Source organism: Lepisma saccharinum, chromosome 4 (genome assembly GCF_977018435.1).
Source record: "Lepisma saccharinum chromosome 4, izLepSacc3.1, whole genome shotgun sequence".
Classification (NCBI taxonomy): domain Eukaryota; kingdom Metazoa; phylum Arthropoda; class Insecta; order Zygentoma; family Lepismatidae; genus Lepisma; species Lepisma saccharinum.
In genome coordinates, this window is record NC_139232.1 from 97,741,843 (window position 1) to 97,763,175 (window position 21,333).

A 21,333-nucleotide genomic window follows, 5' to 3' on the forward strand; every position below is an offset into this window, starting at 1 on the left:
GTGTGGCAGGAAATGGACTATCGCTTAGATATCTGCAGGATATCGCGAGGCGAGAACATGGAACATTTGTGACTTTGTCATAAAAACTTGGTGAGTTTTCTAACATTTTGCAAAAAATTGCATGTATCTACCTTTATTACGTAAAATACAGTGATTGTTTTTAACCCCGACAATCATTTACGAAAACCCTGTATAAAAGAAAATTCTCATATTTACAATGTGCTCTACATTTTTAGTTTGATTACAGATTGATTGTTTTTTTTTAAAATGAAACTGAGTTCCATTTTCTCTCAGTCTTTGTGGCAGAGGGGCTATTACTTCTAGGTTCAATCCAACATAAGGCATGGATGTGTGTCATTGTGTTTGACTCAACATCTGTGTCGATTCTTTGTCATATTTGTGCCCAAGCTTGCTACCAATGGTTCGCGGTTGGAGTCCAGGCCTGTCCATGGGTGTCCTTTCAATAATTTCATATTTCTCACCTTGATCAGTCAAAAGTGACAACTCAGACCAAGAAAACTTCTTTACCTGCTTTTAATATACATTCCTATGTATCTCTAAATTCTATTTCTTTTCCTTTTAAATATTGTGTATTATTTTATCTGTAACATTTGCAAGAATTGCCATTATGTGTTAGTTAACATTATTCTCAATGATCTTGCAGATAACACAACTTCTCAGTTGCTAAGTACGCCAGCACGAGACAGAACAATTAAGAGAAATGGCAAGGAATATAGAGCTCTATGGAAGAAGGCCATCATGCAGCAGATTCTACTTATACGTATGGAAAAGGAAAATGCAAAGATCAAAGGTAGTTTTTGTTTAATTTCCATGTTTTTCTTGTACTTACTGAAGCGGTAATCATGGTTAATATAATTCCATTCTAATACATTAACATTTGATAGGATATTTGTGCACACGTGTCATCTGCAAGCTTGGCATTAACTGTGAAAAAAACAGTGTTCAGCATGCCATATGCTGCTTGTTTATCTTGTTATTTCTTTAGTTTATAAATGCCTCCTCTGTTTATTCTCAGACCTGTTTAAGGTTAATGCAAAAGTAAAGTAAAGTGCTCCCCTGTGCTTTACGCCATGACATGAATGCGTATAGGAGGTGTGGAGTTGGTGCCCCACACTTCGTTGATCACGGCTGAAGGTGGGGGTGATGTGATCAACACCATTCCCCCTGGCTGTCTTTACCCCCCCCCCCCCCCCGAGTTTCCTCCAGGTACCCACTTTATACGATGCTGGGTGGGTGCCAGCTCTGCTTAAACAGGTGGAAAAAATTCCTGTTCTCCCCTGCCGGGGATCGAACCCAGGTGTCTCGCATGGTAGTCAGACACCCTAACAACTGAGCTACCGCGGCTCTTGTAAGTTTAATGGAAATCTTTAAAATATCAATTATTGTTGAATAGATTCTCTCGAGCTATCGACCTGGTGAGTTGTGGAAAATATACCAAGCTTTCGAGCTAACGTCACTCTCATCTTCAGGGTTGAAGTGCAGTTCTGAGCATCAACCCGGTGTATATATGTTCGTGGGGGGGGGGGGGGGGGGATCCCAGTGAGATGGCGTGTCTGCTGCGTGCGCGCTTCTGGTTAACTAATGAAAACCAAGCTGGGTCTAGTTCAAGCCCCATGTCGCGATTAAGATTATCTTTTTCTTCATGAATGGCTATTGCTTCCTTCATGATGCGGATCATGGCGTGAATGATCTATTCATCATTCGTCGCCAGGAAAGCTTCAAGTCTTACTATAAATTATTGTTGTATCTTGATTTTCTATCTCAGATTATTTTGAACATCTGATATTTCTATAAATATAACTGAGTGGGCAAGTCTGTCATTTCATTATTGTTTTACAAATATAAATGATAAATAAAATGTACAAATGTACTCACCTTGGCATACTATACTGTTGTCATCCTATATTTTGCCAAACTCGCTTGATTTCTTCAGGGATAGGTTTTATAAGAGGAGTACTTACATGTTAGAGATTGGAGTGATTTCACATGGCTTGAATGAAGCTTTAAATGAAAATGTAATTTATGTACGTTGTTTGTGTGAAATACATGTCTAAACATGCAGGTTCCTTTGTAAAGCAACACCTACGAAAGTCAAGGTTACGTGCATTTATTAAGGATCTTGAAACGTAAAACACGTTTGTCTTAAGCTCGTACTCTTTGCACATGCTTGCCAAGTGTTGACTTTTCTAGCAAATCAAATGGCATTGTCATTATGTAACTACACATGTAACTCCATCCCAGGTGAAATCCATGCTACGAATAAGCTGCATGGGAATGCAACACACTAAATCTCTGCCACTACGAAGTGGCAACACCATGTAAGCACTGCTTTTCTGGTTTCCATTTGTCCCTCATTGGTTAGCAGATGACATTTTCTTGTTTTCTGTTGGTACAGAAACAGTTTACTTACTTCTAGGCATGCTAGCTTATTCTCTTCTGTTAACTGTTCTGCTTATTTATCATACCTTCAGCCTTGTAAGATTTCCAGTATCCTCCAGCCATCTCTTCCTCGTAATATTCTCTCTCCTGGCCTCCCCTTCTACCTTTAGCCACTTTTTCTAAATATGACGTCCATCTCAGTCTCTGCTTTTCTAATCAGTCACCATATCTGTTTTGTGTAGAGTTGTTTAATTTCTTCAATCTTTCTTCATGAAATGTATGTTATTTCATATCAGAAAAGTTATTGACACCATGATTTTTTATTATTATTATTAATAAAGAATTCTATCCTTAACACAACCTATTGATTTATTTATTTATTTATTAATGCCTTGTTTTAAATGGCAGAGTTAAGGCCGTACAAAGCCTTTTCTTCCACTCAACCATACATTTAAAATTATACATTATTATACAACTTCTGTAGAATAGGTTCAAGTCCCTGTGTTCTAAATCAAAGATAAGTCCATCTATATAATAATGGTAACATTCCACAAGCTATTTAATTTATTTTTAATCCACATATAAGTGAAATAAATATATGATTCATTTTACATTGGTAGTTAGAATTTAAGCCACCATATTAATATGAGGTGTGCCTAAAGTAAAGATGGATGTAATCAAAATATCTGCATACAGAATGATAGGAGAACATTTTTTTCACAATGCATGTTTCTTGCATATTTGCAGCCCATCAAGAAGAAGCGACAGTGAAGCGAATTAAACTCGAGTATGATGAAATCAGCTCATGTTCAAAGGAAGTAGTTGAAGTATGGGACCTTCTTGTCAGCAAGGAAAGTAGAATCTCATCCAAATGCGATTCTCACTTGTTGCTCCAAGCAATCAGGCAAGGTATGTAATGTAATACTTTGGGTAAGAGTATTCACTTGTGGAGATGCAATAAAGTGGTCATATTGTGTATGCCTATGTTCACACCACAAGTTGGTGGAACCCAGTCTTTGAAGCTTCAGATATTGAATCCAGGATGTGATGTTTGGTTGTTGGATCCAGGATCTGATATTTGTATGTCGGATCCAGGATTTCATACTGGCATGTTAAATCCTAGATCTGAGGTTTGGATGTCAGATCCAGGATTTCAGTTTTGCATGCCAGATCCAGGATTTCAGTTTTGCATGCCAGATTCAGGATCTGAGGTTTGTAAGTTGAATAGAGGATCTGAACTTTGCATGTGAGATCGAGGATCTGAGGTTTGGGTGTGGGATGTAGGATTTCAGTTTGCATGTCAGATCAAGGTCCTCCTCCATGGCCATGCGGTCTAAGCTGCTGTGCTTTGGGTTCCGACTGTGAACTGTGTTCGAGTCCACCTGGGTTCAGTCTCTGGGTTCTCAGCCTGTGCATAGGACCGATGGCAACCCACCATCGTGAGAAAATTGGGGCGCTACGAGTGAGTAGCGTAACCCCATCTGGGAAATCTCCTATGATCGCTGAGGGTTCAATGTGCTGACCCCACATCACCCCATTACTGGTTGAAGATCTCCCGACCTCTAGGTAGGATTGTGGGAGAGAGACTGGCATTCAGGAGATAGGTCAAGGCCCTTCAAGGACTGTCAAGCTGCGGATTATTATTATTATGTCAGATCAAGGATCTGAGCTTTGTATCTTGGATCCAGGATTTCAGTTTTGCATTTGGATCCAGGAACTGAGGTTTGGATGTTGGATCCAATATTCAAATCCTGCTGGATTCATATTTGAACACTCGTCCTTAGTTCACACACACATGCTTGAATAGAGAAGAAGGAGAGAAATATAGCTACTGTTTAATTCTTTATAGAAAACAGTAACTGTTCAAAATACTTGCAAAATTATATATTTTATGGCCTATCTGGTTTGGAAACTTGCCACAATTCACAAATAGTTTATTATTTTTTGGCCATAGAATACTTATAATCTTCACTCTTGATAATACATCCATGTTTATCAGCTCTTTAATCACTTTTCGTAAAATTGTCCCCTGTTGTAGTCTCTTGATTATTTTTCACATCATTCTGCATTACATGTACAACTTATAATTAATTTAAACTGCAAATCCAAATGTGGAAATCTAATCATAAAAGTGCTTTGAAGCTTGTATTTTTTATGTTCCACTTAGGAGTGCCTAGAAGCAAGCGAGGAGAAGTGTGGCAGTTCCTTGCTGAGCAACACTGCCTCAAGATTCCCCCGTTAGATACTAGCAGCTTTCCGAACTACAGTGCTAATTATGGTGACCTCCTCAGGCAGCTCACATCACATCAACATGGAATACTCATTGATCTTGGTAGGTACAAATATGCTGAAATGTGGTTAACTAGACACTGAAATTTGACAATACAATGTGTATTTTATTTTATAATGCCACCTAGTGGCATTATTGGGAAGTGCGATCAAATTAAAAACAAGTTGGTTATTAAAATTAAAAAAAAATCTTCTTTATTTTATTTTCTTCTGTCTCCTAGTACCATAAGGTTTATGTTTTCACAATTGGATTACATACATACATAGTTAGCATTTATATTGCTATAATAGTAATAATTGTTAATAAAGGAACATTCAGTTCTTTAATATTTTCTTTCACCTTCTAAAAATGCTCATGGAAATGAAGTAATGTGTGTGTTTAGAATGTTCAGTGTTTAATCATGTTGACAACATGTGGTGTGACATTTTTTAAAGTTCATACACCAATTGTGTTTTAATAGTGAACACACAATAAATAAAAAAAAATGAATAAGTTATGTGTTTCAATGAAATTGACATTTATTTCTGGACTTATCTATATTAATTGAAACTATTTGAAATGTATTTTTACTTTATCTTCTTGTTCCTACTTTATATATTAGTCCATCTTCAAAAGACTGTGTCCTCCCCGATGGCGCAGTGGTAACGTCGTCGCCTTGTAACCAAGGGGTCCCGGGTTCGATACCCGGTGGAGGTACATAGTGGTTCGGATCCCACTTTAAACTGTAGGTCCAGTCCCGATTAGCCTTACTGTGCATAAAGTGGACTTAAAACACCAAATCAACTACAACAACTACAATCAAAAGACTTTAAGCTGTAATAATAAACACACCTAATATAATAATATACTGGAATTGATAATGTACTTACTTTTTCTGCTTGTTAATTTTTGTGGACGACACCACCATCCACTTGGAATTTGTTGCTTTATCACAATAAATAATCTTGCAGGTAAAGTAAGTACTTGATTCCAGTGTACATTCATTTGCTATCACATCTTTTGGGAAATATGAACAACAATATTATATATGTTTGAAATTATCTTGTACAACTACAAATAATATACATTTTTTCATTCCACAATATGATAAAACAAATGGAGAAAAATTTTATAACTTTCATATTTCAGAACTGTACAGAAATAATTAATTCTCCAAAGCAAATCACAGTTCAGCTTTATTTCAACTCCCAATGACTGGTGCATATTTACGAAAATAATGCAGTTTCCGAACATTTGTTTATGAAACATTGGTGATGTCTTTTTATCACTTTATGCAGGCAATTTATTGGGAGACAAAAAAAAAATAATAATAATATTGGTACAGTTGCTTTTACTTTCAAATAACTGCCTATTTTGCACTCTTTCACAAGTCTTTGCACAAACACTCAATCTGAAGCCTTTGCAAATTGTGTGTACTGTGATGTGGGAAGAGATATAATTTTCAGATATGATTTAAATACAGTGATTGTCACTTTTTTGTGAAACTCAATATCGAACTGTGTAGGTGTGAGATACCTGTAGTTGGATATTAGTAGGTAGTCAGGCTTCAAAATTAAACGTGGCAAAGACTATAGGAATGAACAAATACAACATTTTTACCAATACTGATGAATTACCAGTATAAAATTTGTCAACGTCGATAACTGATATTGTACCAAGCCAATATTAAGTTACAAATGTCCCCTAAAGAACATGATGTGTGTAACCAGGTGGAGTATTTTGATATTTATTTTATGAAACCAGGATATTAGACTTATGCCTTTAAATTCACAAAAATACTAAGAAAAATGGCACAATTTTTCACTAAGTTACTATAATATTAATTAGGGATGAACAAATATACGTATGTCCGAATTATTTGAATATTTGGATTATTAAGATATTCAGATTATCCAAAATGTCTGGATATCCGTATTATCCAAAATATCCGGATATCTGAAATAGCCGAATGTGTGCATTATCCGTGTTACTGACTCGCTGCGTATTTTTTATTAGACATGTTCGTATTTCTACTGCATGGATTCTCTACAAATTCTTCATCCAATCTGCCTTTTTTTTCCATTCCATGGATTCTCAGCATATTTTTAAAGGTTTTTAACTTTTTTCCCTAACATAAATCTCTACATTACTAGGTTCAGTATAAATGCATAAAGTTTTCCACCATAACAAAAAAAAACGTAAAATGGATACAGTTCAGGATATAACATTCTCAGTTTGGTGTCCCTGTCCTTTATTTGGTAATTACCGTATTTGCCGGCGTATAAGATGCACCCGCACCCCATTTTTCATGCACATTTTTGAGGAAAGATCTTTATCACTGAATTTATAATTAATTTACAGTATTTCAAGTACACCTGCCGTAAAATGACTTCGGACCTCATAACAAAAGCACAAAAAATTACATCTTTATCACAGACTGGAGTTTAAGTCCCAAATTACTGACTTGTTGATAAAAGCAAGAGACTTAGTAGGATTAATTGTTCAATTTTCAGTCGAGTAGCCAATCGATATCTGCGCTCAGACAGCCGCCATCTTGAAAATAATCCACCATATTTGATATATCTCGGGAACGGTGTCTCCTATCAACGTCCAGTTTTCTCAGAAATGTTCCAAATAAGTAAACTTTCATAATAAATCAATAAATCTATTTTTGAAAAATAAGAAATAGAAGTGTTTCAGAAAAACTACAAAACATTTTATGAAAATAACTGCAAGTTTTGATTGTCTTAACAATGATTCTTTTTTCATAAATTATGTCTACTTGTTTGTAAATTGTATTTCTCTTAAAATGTTATTGTAGGTAAATTTATGAATCTAAAAAAAAATAGGGGTTCAGTTCGTCTAAAGACATCTTACAAACACTAAGTAATCTTACAAAATAGAAAATGCCATTGTTTGGTTCGAGAATTATTAGTTAAAACTTTCTGAAAAACTTTCGGCCTGTGATAGAAATGTAATTTTTTGTGCTTTTGTTATGAGGTCCGAAGTCATTTTGCAGCAGGTGTAATATATTGGTCTACTTTCAACAAATAATGTACCTAATCTAACTAGGAAAGAATACATTTTAATCTTCTTCGTCACATGTGGCAAGGAAATTGTCTAAATCAGAACAGAGAAAATTTCCAAAAACAGAGTATCTGCATATAAGACACAACTTGTTTTTCAGACATATTTTTAAGGAAAAAATTGTGTGTTATACGCCTGCAAATACGATATTTCCTTAATTTCAGACACCATTCTTACTAGAATACCGTACTGAACTTGAAAAAAGTAAATAGCAATATGAATGGAATGTACAGCGGAAGCGAACGAGGTAAAACAGGAGAGGCTTGAAGTGCAATGGCCATAGCATGCCACAGACATGGGTTCAAATCCTTGCGAAGCATACATTTTTTTAACTTAAATTTCTTCTACATTGTTGTATAGCAATCCCTTATGAAATTGTAACCAATCTTTGAATGCATGAAATTATTATATTGTTTACTCCAAATGAGAAAATTACGATATTTTTAAGTTCAATATATCTTGCTTTTCAGGTCGCACTTTCCCAAGTCATACATACTTCTCCTCACCATTGGGTCCAGGCCAGTTGGCATTATTTAATCTTCTGAAAGCATACTCCCTTCTAGATCCAGATGTGGGCTATTGCCAGGGTCTGAGTTTCGTAGCAGGGGTTCTTCTGCTACATGTAAGTAGTATCATTTTTATTTATTTTCGTTTGTAGAATTTTTTCTATTGCCACGAAGCTGAAAGCTTACATCTGGATTGGGTGACACTGTAAGCATTTGATATCAACTATTCCCATAACTGGAGATATGAATGTATCATTCTCCAAAAATGAGTGTTGCATTCCCTTGTAATGTAACTTGTGGTTTTGAAGATAAGAATGGTTTTAGAAGAGAATACAAAGATACATTTAGCATAAAATGTAAATCTGTAATGTTAGAAGCATGTGAAAAAGTAACAGATACATCCTAATTTCAAGTATGTCCATACCATATCTTATATTCTAGTTTTTGGACTTTTAACCACTGTTATTTTTTAAAGAGATTTACCTACGTTTTGGAGGCTGAATCTGCCTCCGTCTTCAGGGTAGCGTGTAATCTGTTAGATCATATAAATGGTTGCCTTGGAGGATTATTCTTGGTGACCTAGGCTCCACCGCATCTGTCGGTCACAAGGACCTCTATATACGAAAGAAGACGGAGGCAGATTGAGCCTCCGAAACGTAGGTAAATCTCTTTAAAAAATAACAGCGGTTAAAAGTCCAAAAACTAGAATGAATATATCACCACTGATTAGCTACAAAGAAGCATATCTTATAGCTGTACACAGATTAAGTTTACACCAAAATGTTTTACATTAGTAATATTATAACTTTTTTTATTTTTATTTCATAGTTAATCAAGTGAGTAATTGCATGGTTACTAATTGTTATGATATGCACATGGTATATTCACGTGTTTGTATACATGCTGTACTAGGGGAGAAATTATTTCCGCAATATGTCAGTGGAAATATAAATATTATTACTGTGGATGTACAAGCCCATCTTTCAAGATCTTCTCAACATCATGCAAAATTACTATTTCAAACACAACAGATATTGACAGATGGAAATGCCAGGAATTTTATTTTTTATGGAAAAGTCAGAGACCAAAATTTTGGAAAAGTATCAACTGGTAACAATAAATGAATTTCAACCAAGACGGATTATTTAAATCAGGTTGATTTTAATCAAGATTTAAATCAGGTGATTTACATCACTTTAAATAAATAATATAGAATAATCTACTTAAGAATTTTGCAGATATCAGAATCACTTTTGGTCAAAGTACATTTATCTCTTAATAATTTAATGATGTTTATTAAGTTCTAAGAAAGTAAAAAAATAATATATGTACTGATGGGGTGAAGCTCATAGAAAAGAAATTTAAACTGTAAACTCACTTAACTTTCTCTTGATTTAAAATTCACTAATTATTATAACAAAAATTTTGTGTAGAAAAATATACAAAATACTAATCATGTTAAACGGTAAATAATAATAGTTTTTATTCCATCTTGTCTAATATGTATTTGGGGACTTAAAAATTTTGTGTAGAAAAATATACAAAATACTAATCATGTTAAACGGTAAATAATAATAGTTTTTATTCCATCTTGTCTAATATGTATTTGGGGACTTAAAAATTTTGTGTAGAAAAATATACAAAATACTAATCATGTTAAACGGTAAATAATAATAGTTTTTATTCCATCTTGTCTAATATGTATTTGGGGACTTAAAATATTTTGAAAATCTAACAAAGGCAAATTGTAAAAATTAAAGGAATGTCATTATCATTAAACTGTAAATAAACATAGCAGCTATTTTGCAAACTGTCGTTTAAAAAAAATGTCAAAATTCAGCTCCAAAGACTAAAAAATATTTTAAGTTACAATTATAGAATGTTTTATTTTCATTGGAAGAAAAGTTACTGAAATTATTAGTTTCATTAATATACCTAACATACATTGCCATTGTAGGTTCATGTATTATACAGTATCAGAAACTAAAAAATGTATATTTACATGTACTTTAAATTTCCTTCAATCAAACTGTTCAAATATTTTACAGGGTCGTTTACTAGAAAAAAGTGTTTCTATAAAAAAAAGCATATATCTATATGTACAGTGTAAAAAACCATACAAGCAATTTTAAGTGTGATTTTTAAAAGAATTAAGAAAATTGATTTAAATAAAACAAATCATCAAAAATGTAATGCCAGTGTTCCAGAAAAGCATAAACTGATATTCATGATTGAAGACACTGAATCATTGATATCAATCTCTCAGCTAAACTGTAAAATCAAATTAAACTCGTGCAAAGGAATGGTTTTTCCATAATATTAGTTTTCGTAACTGTGAACAACAGTAATTCTAAGAATTTGTAAGTTTAGATTTACTAATCATTTTTATTAAGGCCAATTTTGTCGTGTTCTTTTCAGATGTGCGAGGAGAATGCATTTTCACTGCTGAAGCACTTGATGTTCAGGAGGGGTTTGAGGCGTCAGTACTTACCAGACATGGTGGCTCTTCAGGTGCAGTTGTACCAGCTGTCTCGCCTCCTGCACGACTTGCATCCAGATTTATATGACCATTTTGATGAGCACGAGGTTGCCCCTACTCTGTACGCTGCACCGTGGATTCTGACTGTTTTTGCTTCTCAGTTTCCACTTGGGTTTGTCACACGTGTCTTAGGTAATCATGTTAACAATTATTATTGTTATTTATTTTAAATTTGTACAGAAAAGGAGGACTGTAATCCACGTTGCTTGAATAATTTGAAACATTGATGGAAGTAAGTCTTAAAGCTTTCTTGGCAACAAATTATGAACAGGTTTTCTCAGGATATCAACCGTGTGAGTTCTCTAAAGGTTTCCAAGCATTCAAGAGCTAATGTCACACTCTTCTACAGATTAGAAGTGCACTTATTCACTTGGAAACCTTTCGAGAATTCACCTAGTCAATATCCAGGGAGAATCTGTTCATTGACAGAAGTGCATTATCACGTAAATTTTAGTTTTAAATGTCAATGTTGTTGTTACATAGCAACACTTGCTTGTTAGTATTGTGGATGGTAATTGAACATTTTTAGTATGATTATGATTTTTTATGCAGTGATGTGATCCAATGCATAAATATTCATTTCTTTGATGTTAAAAATTTTTTTAGATTCTTAGCGTTTGTAACCTAATACTCTCTAAAATTTTATTGATATGCAATTCCTGTTTCCACAGAAATAAAGGATTTCATACAGAACTCATTTGTGTCTTTGAGACAACCAAATATGACACCTTCAAACGTGAATTCAAGAATCTCTTTCGAGTGCTAATTGATTAACATGTATTTTCCAGATTTGCTCTTCCTAGAAGGTCCTGAGGTGATGTTTAAGTTCGCCCTTGCACTTTTGGAAGAACATAAAGAGAGTCTTCTCGCTTGCGGTAGCTTTGAAGAGACGATGGATTACCTCAAAACCAGAGTTCCATGTATATCGAAAAATCAGTTGGAAAGGATAATGAAGCAGGTATGTTTATGTTTGTACGCTGGTCTTGAAAATCCATGTTTCTTACTTCACAGCACACCACATCTAACAATATAAGAATGTGTGTGCAATCACCACTACCTCTGTTTGGGAGAACCTGTTATAATTACAGAGGGAGGCTAAAATGCAGTCATGTTACTTTCCCCCTGCATTCTTGTGCTTTCGTGGGTGCATGCAATACCCGATTTTACCACGTATATGTTTGAAAGCAGCCAACTAAAGGACTTGCATTTTCACAGGTATTTGTAATGGACATATCAAAGCAGCTCCATGCTTACGAGGTTGAATACCATGTGCTTCAAGAGGAAATGACATCTCCCAAGGTTGAGGTTGAGATCCTGAGGAAGGTGGAGCTTGAAAATACCAACCTCAGGAATCAAAATCATGATATTCTGCAGCAGTTACAGGTAAGAAATTTATTTATCCGTCAAATTGTACTGTAATGGCTAAGGTCTAAGTTTTTCATAGCTTTCCTCTTTTTATTTTCTGCAAGGGTGATTATGTTCCTGAAATATACAGAAATTTATGTTAGAATAACTAAATAAATTATTCATATTTTACTATTTTCTACATATGGAGCATAGTGAAATGGTCATGCAACGACAAAATATATTAGGAGGTGCAATTACATTAATACTACATCATGAATAGCAAGAGAGACTATAATGGTATACAAAGGACACCTCTCAGAGCGTGGGAAATCTGTTAAGATTTGAAGTCAAAGCAAAACTCATAAGTTACCTCTTAAAATATAGATTCAGAAGTCTATATCTTTATTTCGATTATGAAATTAACATTTTAAAAAAATCAAAATGTACATATGTGTACAAGGGCAAAACTACATAAGACAATAAATCGCCATCAGTCAAAATAAGCATACAATGACACAGACAAGTAAAAATATCTCGCCTCGAGACAGCGGTCTCAACAAGGGTTGAGGATTCGAGACCCAAAAACAAGAAATCAAATAAATTGTCCACACAGAGACCTTCAACAAGTGCCATGGTGAAAATGAGTTGTGTATAGAACAAGAGAGTCACACGAACCACATCCCAACGAACACCAAGGAGAACCAAAACAAAGTGTATGAGACACATTTCACTTCAAATATCAACTGGAAAATTGTTCCATATTTTGGCAGTCCGGCCCATATTTATAATATAACCAGACAATAAATTACACAAAAGTCACAATAACAGTTGGAAATTAACTAATGAATTTTGCTATTAAAACATTCTTTAAGTAATGCACTATTTTACCAGAAAATTATTGTCAGCAACAAGATTAATATATACAAGAAAGGATTTTATACTTTAACATGCTTACATCACTCAAACATTTCAAAATAAAGAAAGCCTAGAAATAAATTGAAATATATATATATAGCATAAATAGAACATAAATTACACAAAAACATGCACATGATTCCATGGTGAAACACCAAACATATCACAAAAACTTCTGATGTCAAACTCGTATATTAAGTTGTGTGTCTGTATTTAATCACACCCAAATACGGCACCAACACAGCAATTTGGCACAATCACAACATGCAAGGGCAAATTTCTTTCACTTTTAAAACAATTCTGCAAGAGCGTATAATTCCAGGTGTAACCACAAGGGTGTCCTAGGAAGGACATGTCAATAGTTTAAGCATTTTTTGGTCATACACAGCATATTTTTGCTTTTTCAAAGTATAAAAAACTTCCTTTTGCATTTAACTATTTCCAAAGTTGGTTGGTTTCATTTGTTCCTCTCATGTCAGTGAAGTGAAATGGATCTTTTCCAGCTACAAGGCTGTGTTGGCTTAAAATAATGTCATTTGCATTTAAAAATTTGCACAAAGTAGTCATTTCTAATTTTAAATTGCGATTTCTTCATGGAGTTATGTAAAAACAAAATTGTCACAAGTAAAATTATAGAATTTGAAAGGTTTGTTTATTGTATTTGAAATATCAATACCGTATGCTGGAGTATTTTCACGTACTTCTTGCTTATCCTTACCATCTGGCTCTACAGCTCTGGGCGAGCTTTGGCCTCGTGTACATTCTTTCAATGCTTCTCCCTGCTTCCATGGACTTCCAATCTTTACAAATCTTGTGTTACATGCTCATGCCACCCTAATTTGGGTCTGTCTCTTCTTCGTGTAGAATACATCCTCTAATGCATGATCTTTTGAAACTTTCTATCTCGGTTCATGCAGTATGTGACCAATCCTTCTTGCTTTTATAAATTTTACTATATTTTTCTGGGTCTCCAATTACCACCTTTCTTGGTTGGTCTGTACATTTTTCTAATTATTTTTCTTTCAGTTTTTCTTACTTGTTGTTCATCCTTTAGGTCCATTGTCCATACTTCTCCTCTCTATGTTATCATAGGTCTTATTATAGTTTTACATAAATACAGAGAAACTAGTACTCACTTTTATCCGCGAAGCTGGTTTTTCTTTTTCGATTAATTTCAGTGGCCACTGCCACCATCCTCTTTGGAACTTGCTGTACTGTTGCTTGGCGCACATCTTTTGTTTGTAGTTCTCTGGCTGCCACTAGGTGCGCTGTTGTTAACTGTGCATCTGGGTCTGTGTCGTCTGCTATTTCCGGGCGATAACTGTTGTAGTAGGGGAATCCAAGTGTGGTGCGCTTGCTCGCTATCGTTGTTTAGCTCGTGCAGGAAGTGCATTATGGCGTGCGTTTCCTTGATTTAGGTGTCTACGAGCGTGTGGGCAGTGTGTTTGACTTTAACCTTTTGAATTTTATGGCTATTGTATTTGATATGTTTAGCAAGACCAGTAGTGGGTGGGTTTGTTCAAGTCAAACACACTGCCCACACGCTCGTAGACACCAAAATCAAGGAAACGCATGCCATAATGCACTTCCCGCATGAGCTAAACATCGATAGCAGGCAAGCGCACCACACTTGGATTCCTCTACTACAACAGTTATCGCCCGGAAATAGCAGACGACACAGACCCAGATGCACAGTTAACAACAGTGCACCTAGCGGCAGCCAGAGAACTACAAACAAAGGATGCGTGCCAAGCAACAGTACAGCAAGTTCCAATGAGGATGGTGGCAGTGGCCACTGAAATTAATCGAAAATAAACAAAAGCAAAGAGAAACAGCTTCGCGGATAAAAGTGAGTAGTAGTTTCTCCGTATTTATATACTACCGCGTCTCTCTTTTCCCAATTATGAATAGTTTGCAGTTTAATAATTTTGTGTTTCTGCTTATCAGTTTGCTTTTTAATACTTACATGTTGTTGGCACAGTAACGAAATTTAAATTAATAAATCTCTGAGTGTTAGTGACAATGGTTCTACATTAGCATTCAATGTTAATTGAACATTACACATTGTCTAGTGCTTTAAACTATACTTATTCTAATACTACGTTTTGAGAGAGCACCTCTTCTCTCGTCTTCAGGTGATATTTATTTTTCCAGTGGTTGGAATCGAGCCTTCGACAGACCTGAGATTTTTACTACACATCTGTTGCTCAAGGGGCCACCGTGGAGTGGCTGGTTGGCAAAAGAAATTTCACCTGAAGATGAGAGAAGAGGTGCTCTCTAGAAACAAGTGTTAGTGTTAGAATAAGTATAGTTTAAGAGCACTAGACACTGGATAATGTCAAATTAACATTGCATGCTAAAATTTTAATGAATTGCTTGTTGTTCACCACACTGGGGAAGCAACTCTTGTGTTTGTGGAAGCCACGTCTTCAGACTGAGTAAATAAAATATGTCCAATTCTTACGTACTGCTTGAATTAATCTGAAAATTTTTATTATAGGTCCTGCAGTCAAAGAATCGTCGACTGGACACTCACCGTACCATTCAGCAAGCAAATACAAGCAGGCTGGAGAATCAAGTTCAGAGTCTGGAAGAAAGTGTGGGAGCAATGGCTCGCTTCATTCTGGAACTACAGGAAAAGTTTGGCAGCGAAGAAGTGCAAGTGCCATACAATATCAGAAAGTACCTCTCACTTTTCAGCAACTCGCACCGCCGTAGCTCGATAAGCAACTCGTGCAACAGCCTGTCTTCTCTGGCTTCCACGGAGAGCAATAAAAAGGACCAAACCAGCACTTCCAGCAACGGCCAGTTTGTCGATATTTCAAAGTCCCACAGCACTGGGAACATAATTCCAGCAATATCCGAGTCACTCACCTCACCCACAACCGCTCATCAGATGCATCCGTTGGACTCTATAGGCGATGTTAATTTTACCTTTGAAACCACGAAACTCAAGACGATACGTCCTCGTAGCTTGTCCCGGAATGCAAGCGTCGACAGTATACTTCTACAGAGGAGCCATAGTGTCAGTGTTGACGGTGACAGTGATACGAGCGATGCAAGCGACTCGCAACCAAGACCTGGGACTAGGAGAGTGAGTACAGCCTTCGAGAAAAAGGAGCTACTTGCTGCTATATAGCCGTTAGCGTAATTGCATAAAGTAAATAACACATAGTCGTTTCGGAGACACCAGTACAGATTCTGATTCTTCTAAGTGTAAAAAGTTTTCTAAAACTAAATGAGAAATGAATTTCACAGTAATATTTAGAATCCAGTATCGATACTTAAAGACATTTTCACAGTGCGTGGAAAATATATCAGTATGTACTCTGTAATAACTTTTTTTTGTCAATCATCACTATAATTAGAGATTTGAAGATTATCCAACGAGAAAGACATAATAGATGCATGTGGGAAAAATATAGTTTTGATATAAAATATATTTGTATAGATGTAAAAAGATTATATGAGTGATACTAGCTCATAGATGAGTTTGTTGCTTTGCGATGTGTAGAACATATTTTGTGAGTATTGTGAAAACTGTAGCAGTATATCGTGATCTGTAAGAATGCTCCTTCCATATGCCATGTTCGATGAATTTAATTCTGTTTTTATGGAAGAGATGTGTATGTAGAAGAGTTGAGTGTGTGTGTGTGTATATATATATATATATATATTGTACCTGTAAGTTTTACATGAGAACTGTGATTAATTTTGTGATTAACTATTGTGTTGTAAAGACAGTGTGTTAAGTATAAGTGCAGATGAACTGAGCTTGTGTAACATGTCAGTACTTAACTTCAGTATTTGAAGAAGCCAGGATGCTTTTTAGTTGACTTCAGTTCCATAAATAAAGCCTTATGAGATGTAATGCTGAATTTATTTTCTGTGGATTGTTTACCTGATAATCATTAGTTAACATTGTTGCCTTTTAACCTTGTGTTGGTTGCATCCACATGGGCACCTGTCACCCAACCCTTTAACTATCTTTAAGGTATGAAATGCACCGTGAATTATACTGGGCATGTGTGCTAAACGTTCTTTCTGTGTCTTTCTTCTAAGATCAGAAATTTTCTACTGCACTTTCTAAGTGACGTAATATTATAAACCAGGGATGGGACAGATTAATCGGTACTCGATCAGTATCGGCTGATATTAGCCACATTGGCTTATCGGTAAAATTGCCAATAATTTTACCGATGTAATATGTCTATAAATATCTTATAATTTAGTGCAATATTGTGTCATTTCATTATAATTTTTATGGATATTCTCCATACCCCAATTTTTAAAAAGTAAATGTCTAAATATGCAGCTTCTTTTGCACTGCAATCACCTTGAAACATACATTTATTAAGGAGGTCAATGAACCATTCAGGTTCTCCAAGGGCCGTTTTGAATTTTATATCTGATCAGTAGAATATCTGTTATCGGTAAATTGTATATCGGTACTTTATTGGTATCGGGCAAAATTTCATATTGGTCCATCCCTATTATAAGTTTAACATCAGTCACATGCTTGGGGAACAGTTGTCCCCCATGCACCTGTATACATAACAAATGAAGCAGTGTCATGTTCACTTTTGTCACTAACACATACCTACGTAGCCTCCCCTTCCTCAGTAATACACTTCCGTATCTGAATCGGCATGTGGTTTAAAAGGTTGCTTTATAAAACCAAGTTTTGTGCCAGATTCTTCAAGGTTATCCAATATGATCACGTTAAAAAGGTAAAAACAATCATAAAAATGGTTAAGTTAAATCATTGAAGACTGCCTCATGGTCATCAGCTGTCTTCCATTAGCAACGCACATCACTGCTCACCACCTGCATCACTGATCTGTGGTTATGTGAACCTTTAAGACATTATGTGAATCTACTGTGTGCTCTGTCGACACTTTGATATTTTTCTTATGTATTTAGTCACGTGGGTGACAGCTGTCCCCCCCGCATGCGACTGACGTTAACTTTATAAAATTATGTGGCTTAGAAGTGCAACAGCACAGGGTTAATAAAGGGTGCCTGGACTAGATTTCAGTTGTTCGGAACCTACTGTAGAAGAATTCATTTATTTGTGCATAACATAAAACATACTTTTCATATACTGTAGCAGTGTACACTGGTCGACAATTGCTAAGGAACAAACACATATTGACCCATATATTTTTCATACACAACTCCGTGTCAGTTTGTTGCCAGAAAGAGACCAGTGGAGGACAGCAAGGAATCGTTGCGCCCATTCAGAAAGGAATGTGTGCGCTTGGAGCATCGTTATCAGGAAAAGACTGCAGTGCTGTGGCAGGAGGTGGTGCCCACGGGAGACAGTCAAACACACGGTAGAGGCCGTTGGCAGTGCAATACTGGTATGCAACAGAAGAAGCGTGTAGGAAGATGGCGAGAAGAGTACATTTAAGTGATTACGAATGGGGCAGAGTGGTTGGTCAGCTGGAGTCAGGGCGAAGTATCACTGAAGTGGCACGTGTTATGGGGATATCGAAAAGTGTCATTTCCCAACTTCAGAAAGCTACTCGTACCAGAGGAACAGCTTTGCGTATGCATGGTGGAGGTTGTGGAAGGTGTACAACTGCTCGCCAGGATCGGTAATCATCCAGGTGGCGAAAAGGAATCGATCTGCCACTCCAGCCCAAATTGCTCAAGACCTTGTCGGTGCTTCAGGTGTCCGTGTGTCCCCAAAAACCATTACATGACGACTCGAATAGTGGTGGGTTGTATACCCGGAAGCCAGTGAAGTGTGTGCCATTAAAACCAGCTCACCGCTGTGTCAGATTACACTGGTGTGTGCAGCATCGTAACTGGGACGTAGACAGATGGGCAAATGTGATGTTCTCCGATGAATCGCGGTACTGTGTGACAAGTGATTCTGGACATCAAATGGTGTGGAGAGAACTTAGAACACAATATCATGCACAGCACATCTGTGAACGTGACAGGTATGGGGGACCCAGAGTCGTGATATGGGGGGGCATAATGAAAAATGGGAAAACACCACTGCACATCTTCGCCGCAGGATCCGTTACTGGAGCACAGTATTCTACCGAGATCCTGGAAGTTTGTTTGTTTCTTTCGGGGTGTAGTTGGCCCGTACTTTCTTTACACAGATGATAATGCTCGTCCACACAGAACTGTCTAAGTGACAGAGACACTGGAAAGAGAAAACATCACCCGCATGGTGACATGAATGCTTTTTCTTCATAATTGTCTTCCCAGGACCATTTAGTATAAGTAATTGTTAAAATATTTGGTTCCAAAAATTCTCATACTCAAATATGTACAGGGAAATTTCTCATCATATTATAGTCTGTGGATTGCCTTTTTTTGTTTTTTGTTTCTCTGCCTTCATAAATAAAACATGTAGTTTCCTGTTCAGTTCGGGGTATTCTTTTCTCCACAAAGTACTCAGGTTTAAATAATACCTTAAAATTTAACAGTAATGCTTCTATGCATCGAAAATATTGTAAACAATAGATGTGAGTTTATCTTTTGGTGAGAGAGAATTCTTCAGGTATGACATGGTGACGAAAAAAATTAAATCGTTTACAGCAGTAATGTAATATTTCAAATAATGGATATTCTTTTACCTTGAATCTATTATATGGTTTTAGACATTACTCTGCTCATATTGTCACTGAGTGGTATGTCTAACACTTTTTTCAATGCACTCCCGCCAACTTCAGTAATAGAGTGATTAGCCCAGTGTTCTACAATGCCAGAAGTCTTTGGTTCGAATCCCAGCCTGTGAGTTTGCAGTGATCATATCATATATTAATCGTAACCATCATAGTGATTAACCAAAAGTGGGCAGATAAACGATGCTAAATAACAAATCAAATCAAACCAAAGCACTTGCATCATCTGCTCCTTCACGGAAGAAAGCTCTGGTGCAGTAGCCACAAAACACGTTTTTTTGCACACTTATGTTCACTTCAATATCAAAAGAACAGACAAAAGTCTTTAATAACGTGCCAGTGGGTTCATGGGCATCTGGGGGGGGGGGTCGAATGGGTCAGTGGATCTCCCTGGAAATTGACATCGTTCATTTAAAGATACAAGAAAGCCGAACGTTTCTTACTCTTGATGTTACGAACAGAAAAATAAAGTCCATTTATTTAGTATTCGAACAGAAAAATCAAAGTAAAAATCCTTTAGATCAAAAACATTGAGTGAAAATTACAGGAACGAAGTTATATTTTACAATTTCACTCAAAGAACAAATGGTTCCACAGTTTTTAAAATTCTAATAATTACAGTTGTAGGTGAGAGGTCACACAACAAACTTTATGAACAAAAAATCCCCCTAATAATTAAAGCCTTCTCTTGAACAAGACGTGCAAAAGTTAATATGAAAATGCATTTCAGATACTAACTGCATAAAATGCAAAAGAAATAATAGAAGATAGTTGTGCTGGTATTCACTTGTTTGCTGGATTATTATTATTATTCCAAACAACATTTATTTTTGTTAGTTTATAATATTTATTATTGTATAATAACATTTATAACCTTGGTAATAAAACTTATTAATTTTCTACTATTCAACTTTTATCATTTGCCCGAACCCCCTGCAAAATGTTCTGGCAACGTCTATGACTGGGTTGAGGAAAGCATCGAAAATAGTTCAGAAATATCATCAGGGCTCGAAATGTGAATTTTCAAGGAACGGAACACTTTCCATTAACTTGCTTTTGTCTGTTTCTTTTGTCTTCGATTATGACAGTGACGAGAGAGAACAGGAAGGTTCCTGATATGCACGAACCGGAATGTCGTTCCAGTCAATTTTGACCCCTGAATATCATGTTTAAGGAATGAAGTAAAGTAAGATATACACACACCAAGACTTGCAACTAGAAATAACCCTTTCATGTTACACAGGTATTCATTTTTAAGGAAAGGAAGATTTAACATTGTGATTGTTCTCTGTTTTCATTGTAAATTTCAAATATTGCATTTATATCTGTTTTAATCTTTAAAACATGTATGTTACATTAAAGTTATATAAGAAAATAATAATAATGGTAGAAGTGATAAAAAATGGAGGCCTTTTTTTTCTTATATTTGCCAGGTCATTCTAATATAATGAATCCATGAAAGCAGTGGCAGCAATGAGGGGGCATGGGGACAATTGCTCCCCCTACTTTTTGCCCTTGCTCTATAATATCTCAATTCTAAGCCGTGTCTATTAAGAAAACGTAAACTGTCCTTGTCCCCTTCCCAGTTTTGGCACCAAAAGGGCACTACTGCATGGAAGTTAA

The 21,333-nt window shown here is 35.9% G+C and overlaps 1 protein-coding gene across 5 annotated transcripts in view; it reads left to right on the forward strand.

Moving 5' to 3' along the window:
• The window catches only part of plx (PTB_TBC1D1_like and TBC domain-containing protein plx), a 182,008-nt gene extending 165,074 nt beyond the window's left edge, over positions 1-16,934 (forward strand). For all 5 annotated transcript variants that reach the window (XM_083120929.1, XM_083120930.1, XM_083120932.1 and 2 more), the window contains 8 exons: positions 665-811; positions 3,148-3,309; positions 4,568-4,732; positions 8,227-8,378; positions 10,681-10,933; positions 11,590-11,759; positions 12,017-12,184; positions 15,564-16,934. In XM_083120929.1, the coding sequence (XP_082977055.1) occupies positions 665-811; positions 3,148-3,309; positions 4,568-4,732; positions 8,227-8,378; positions 10,681-10,933; positions 11,590-11,759; positions 12,017-12,184; positions 15,564-16,202 (1,856 nt within the window). In that variant the 3' untranslated portion in view covers positions 16,203-16,934. The remainder of the gene's footprint in view (positions 1-664; positions 812-3,147; positions 3,310-4,567; positions 4,733-8,226; positions 8,379-10,680; positions 10,934-11,589; positions 11,760-12,016; positions 12,185-15,563) is intronic.
• Positions 16,935-21,333: the final 4,399 nt, after the last annotated feature.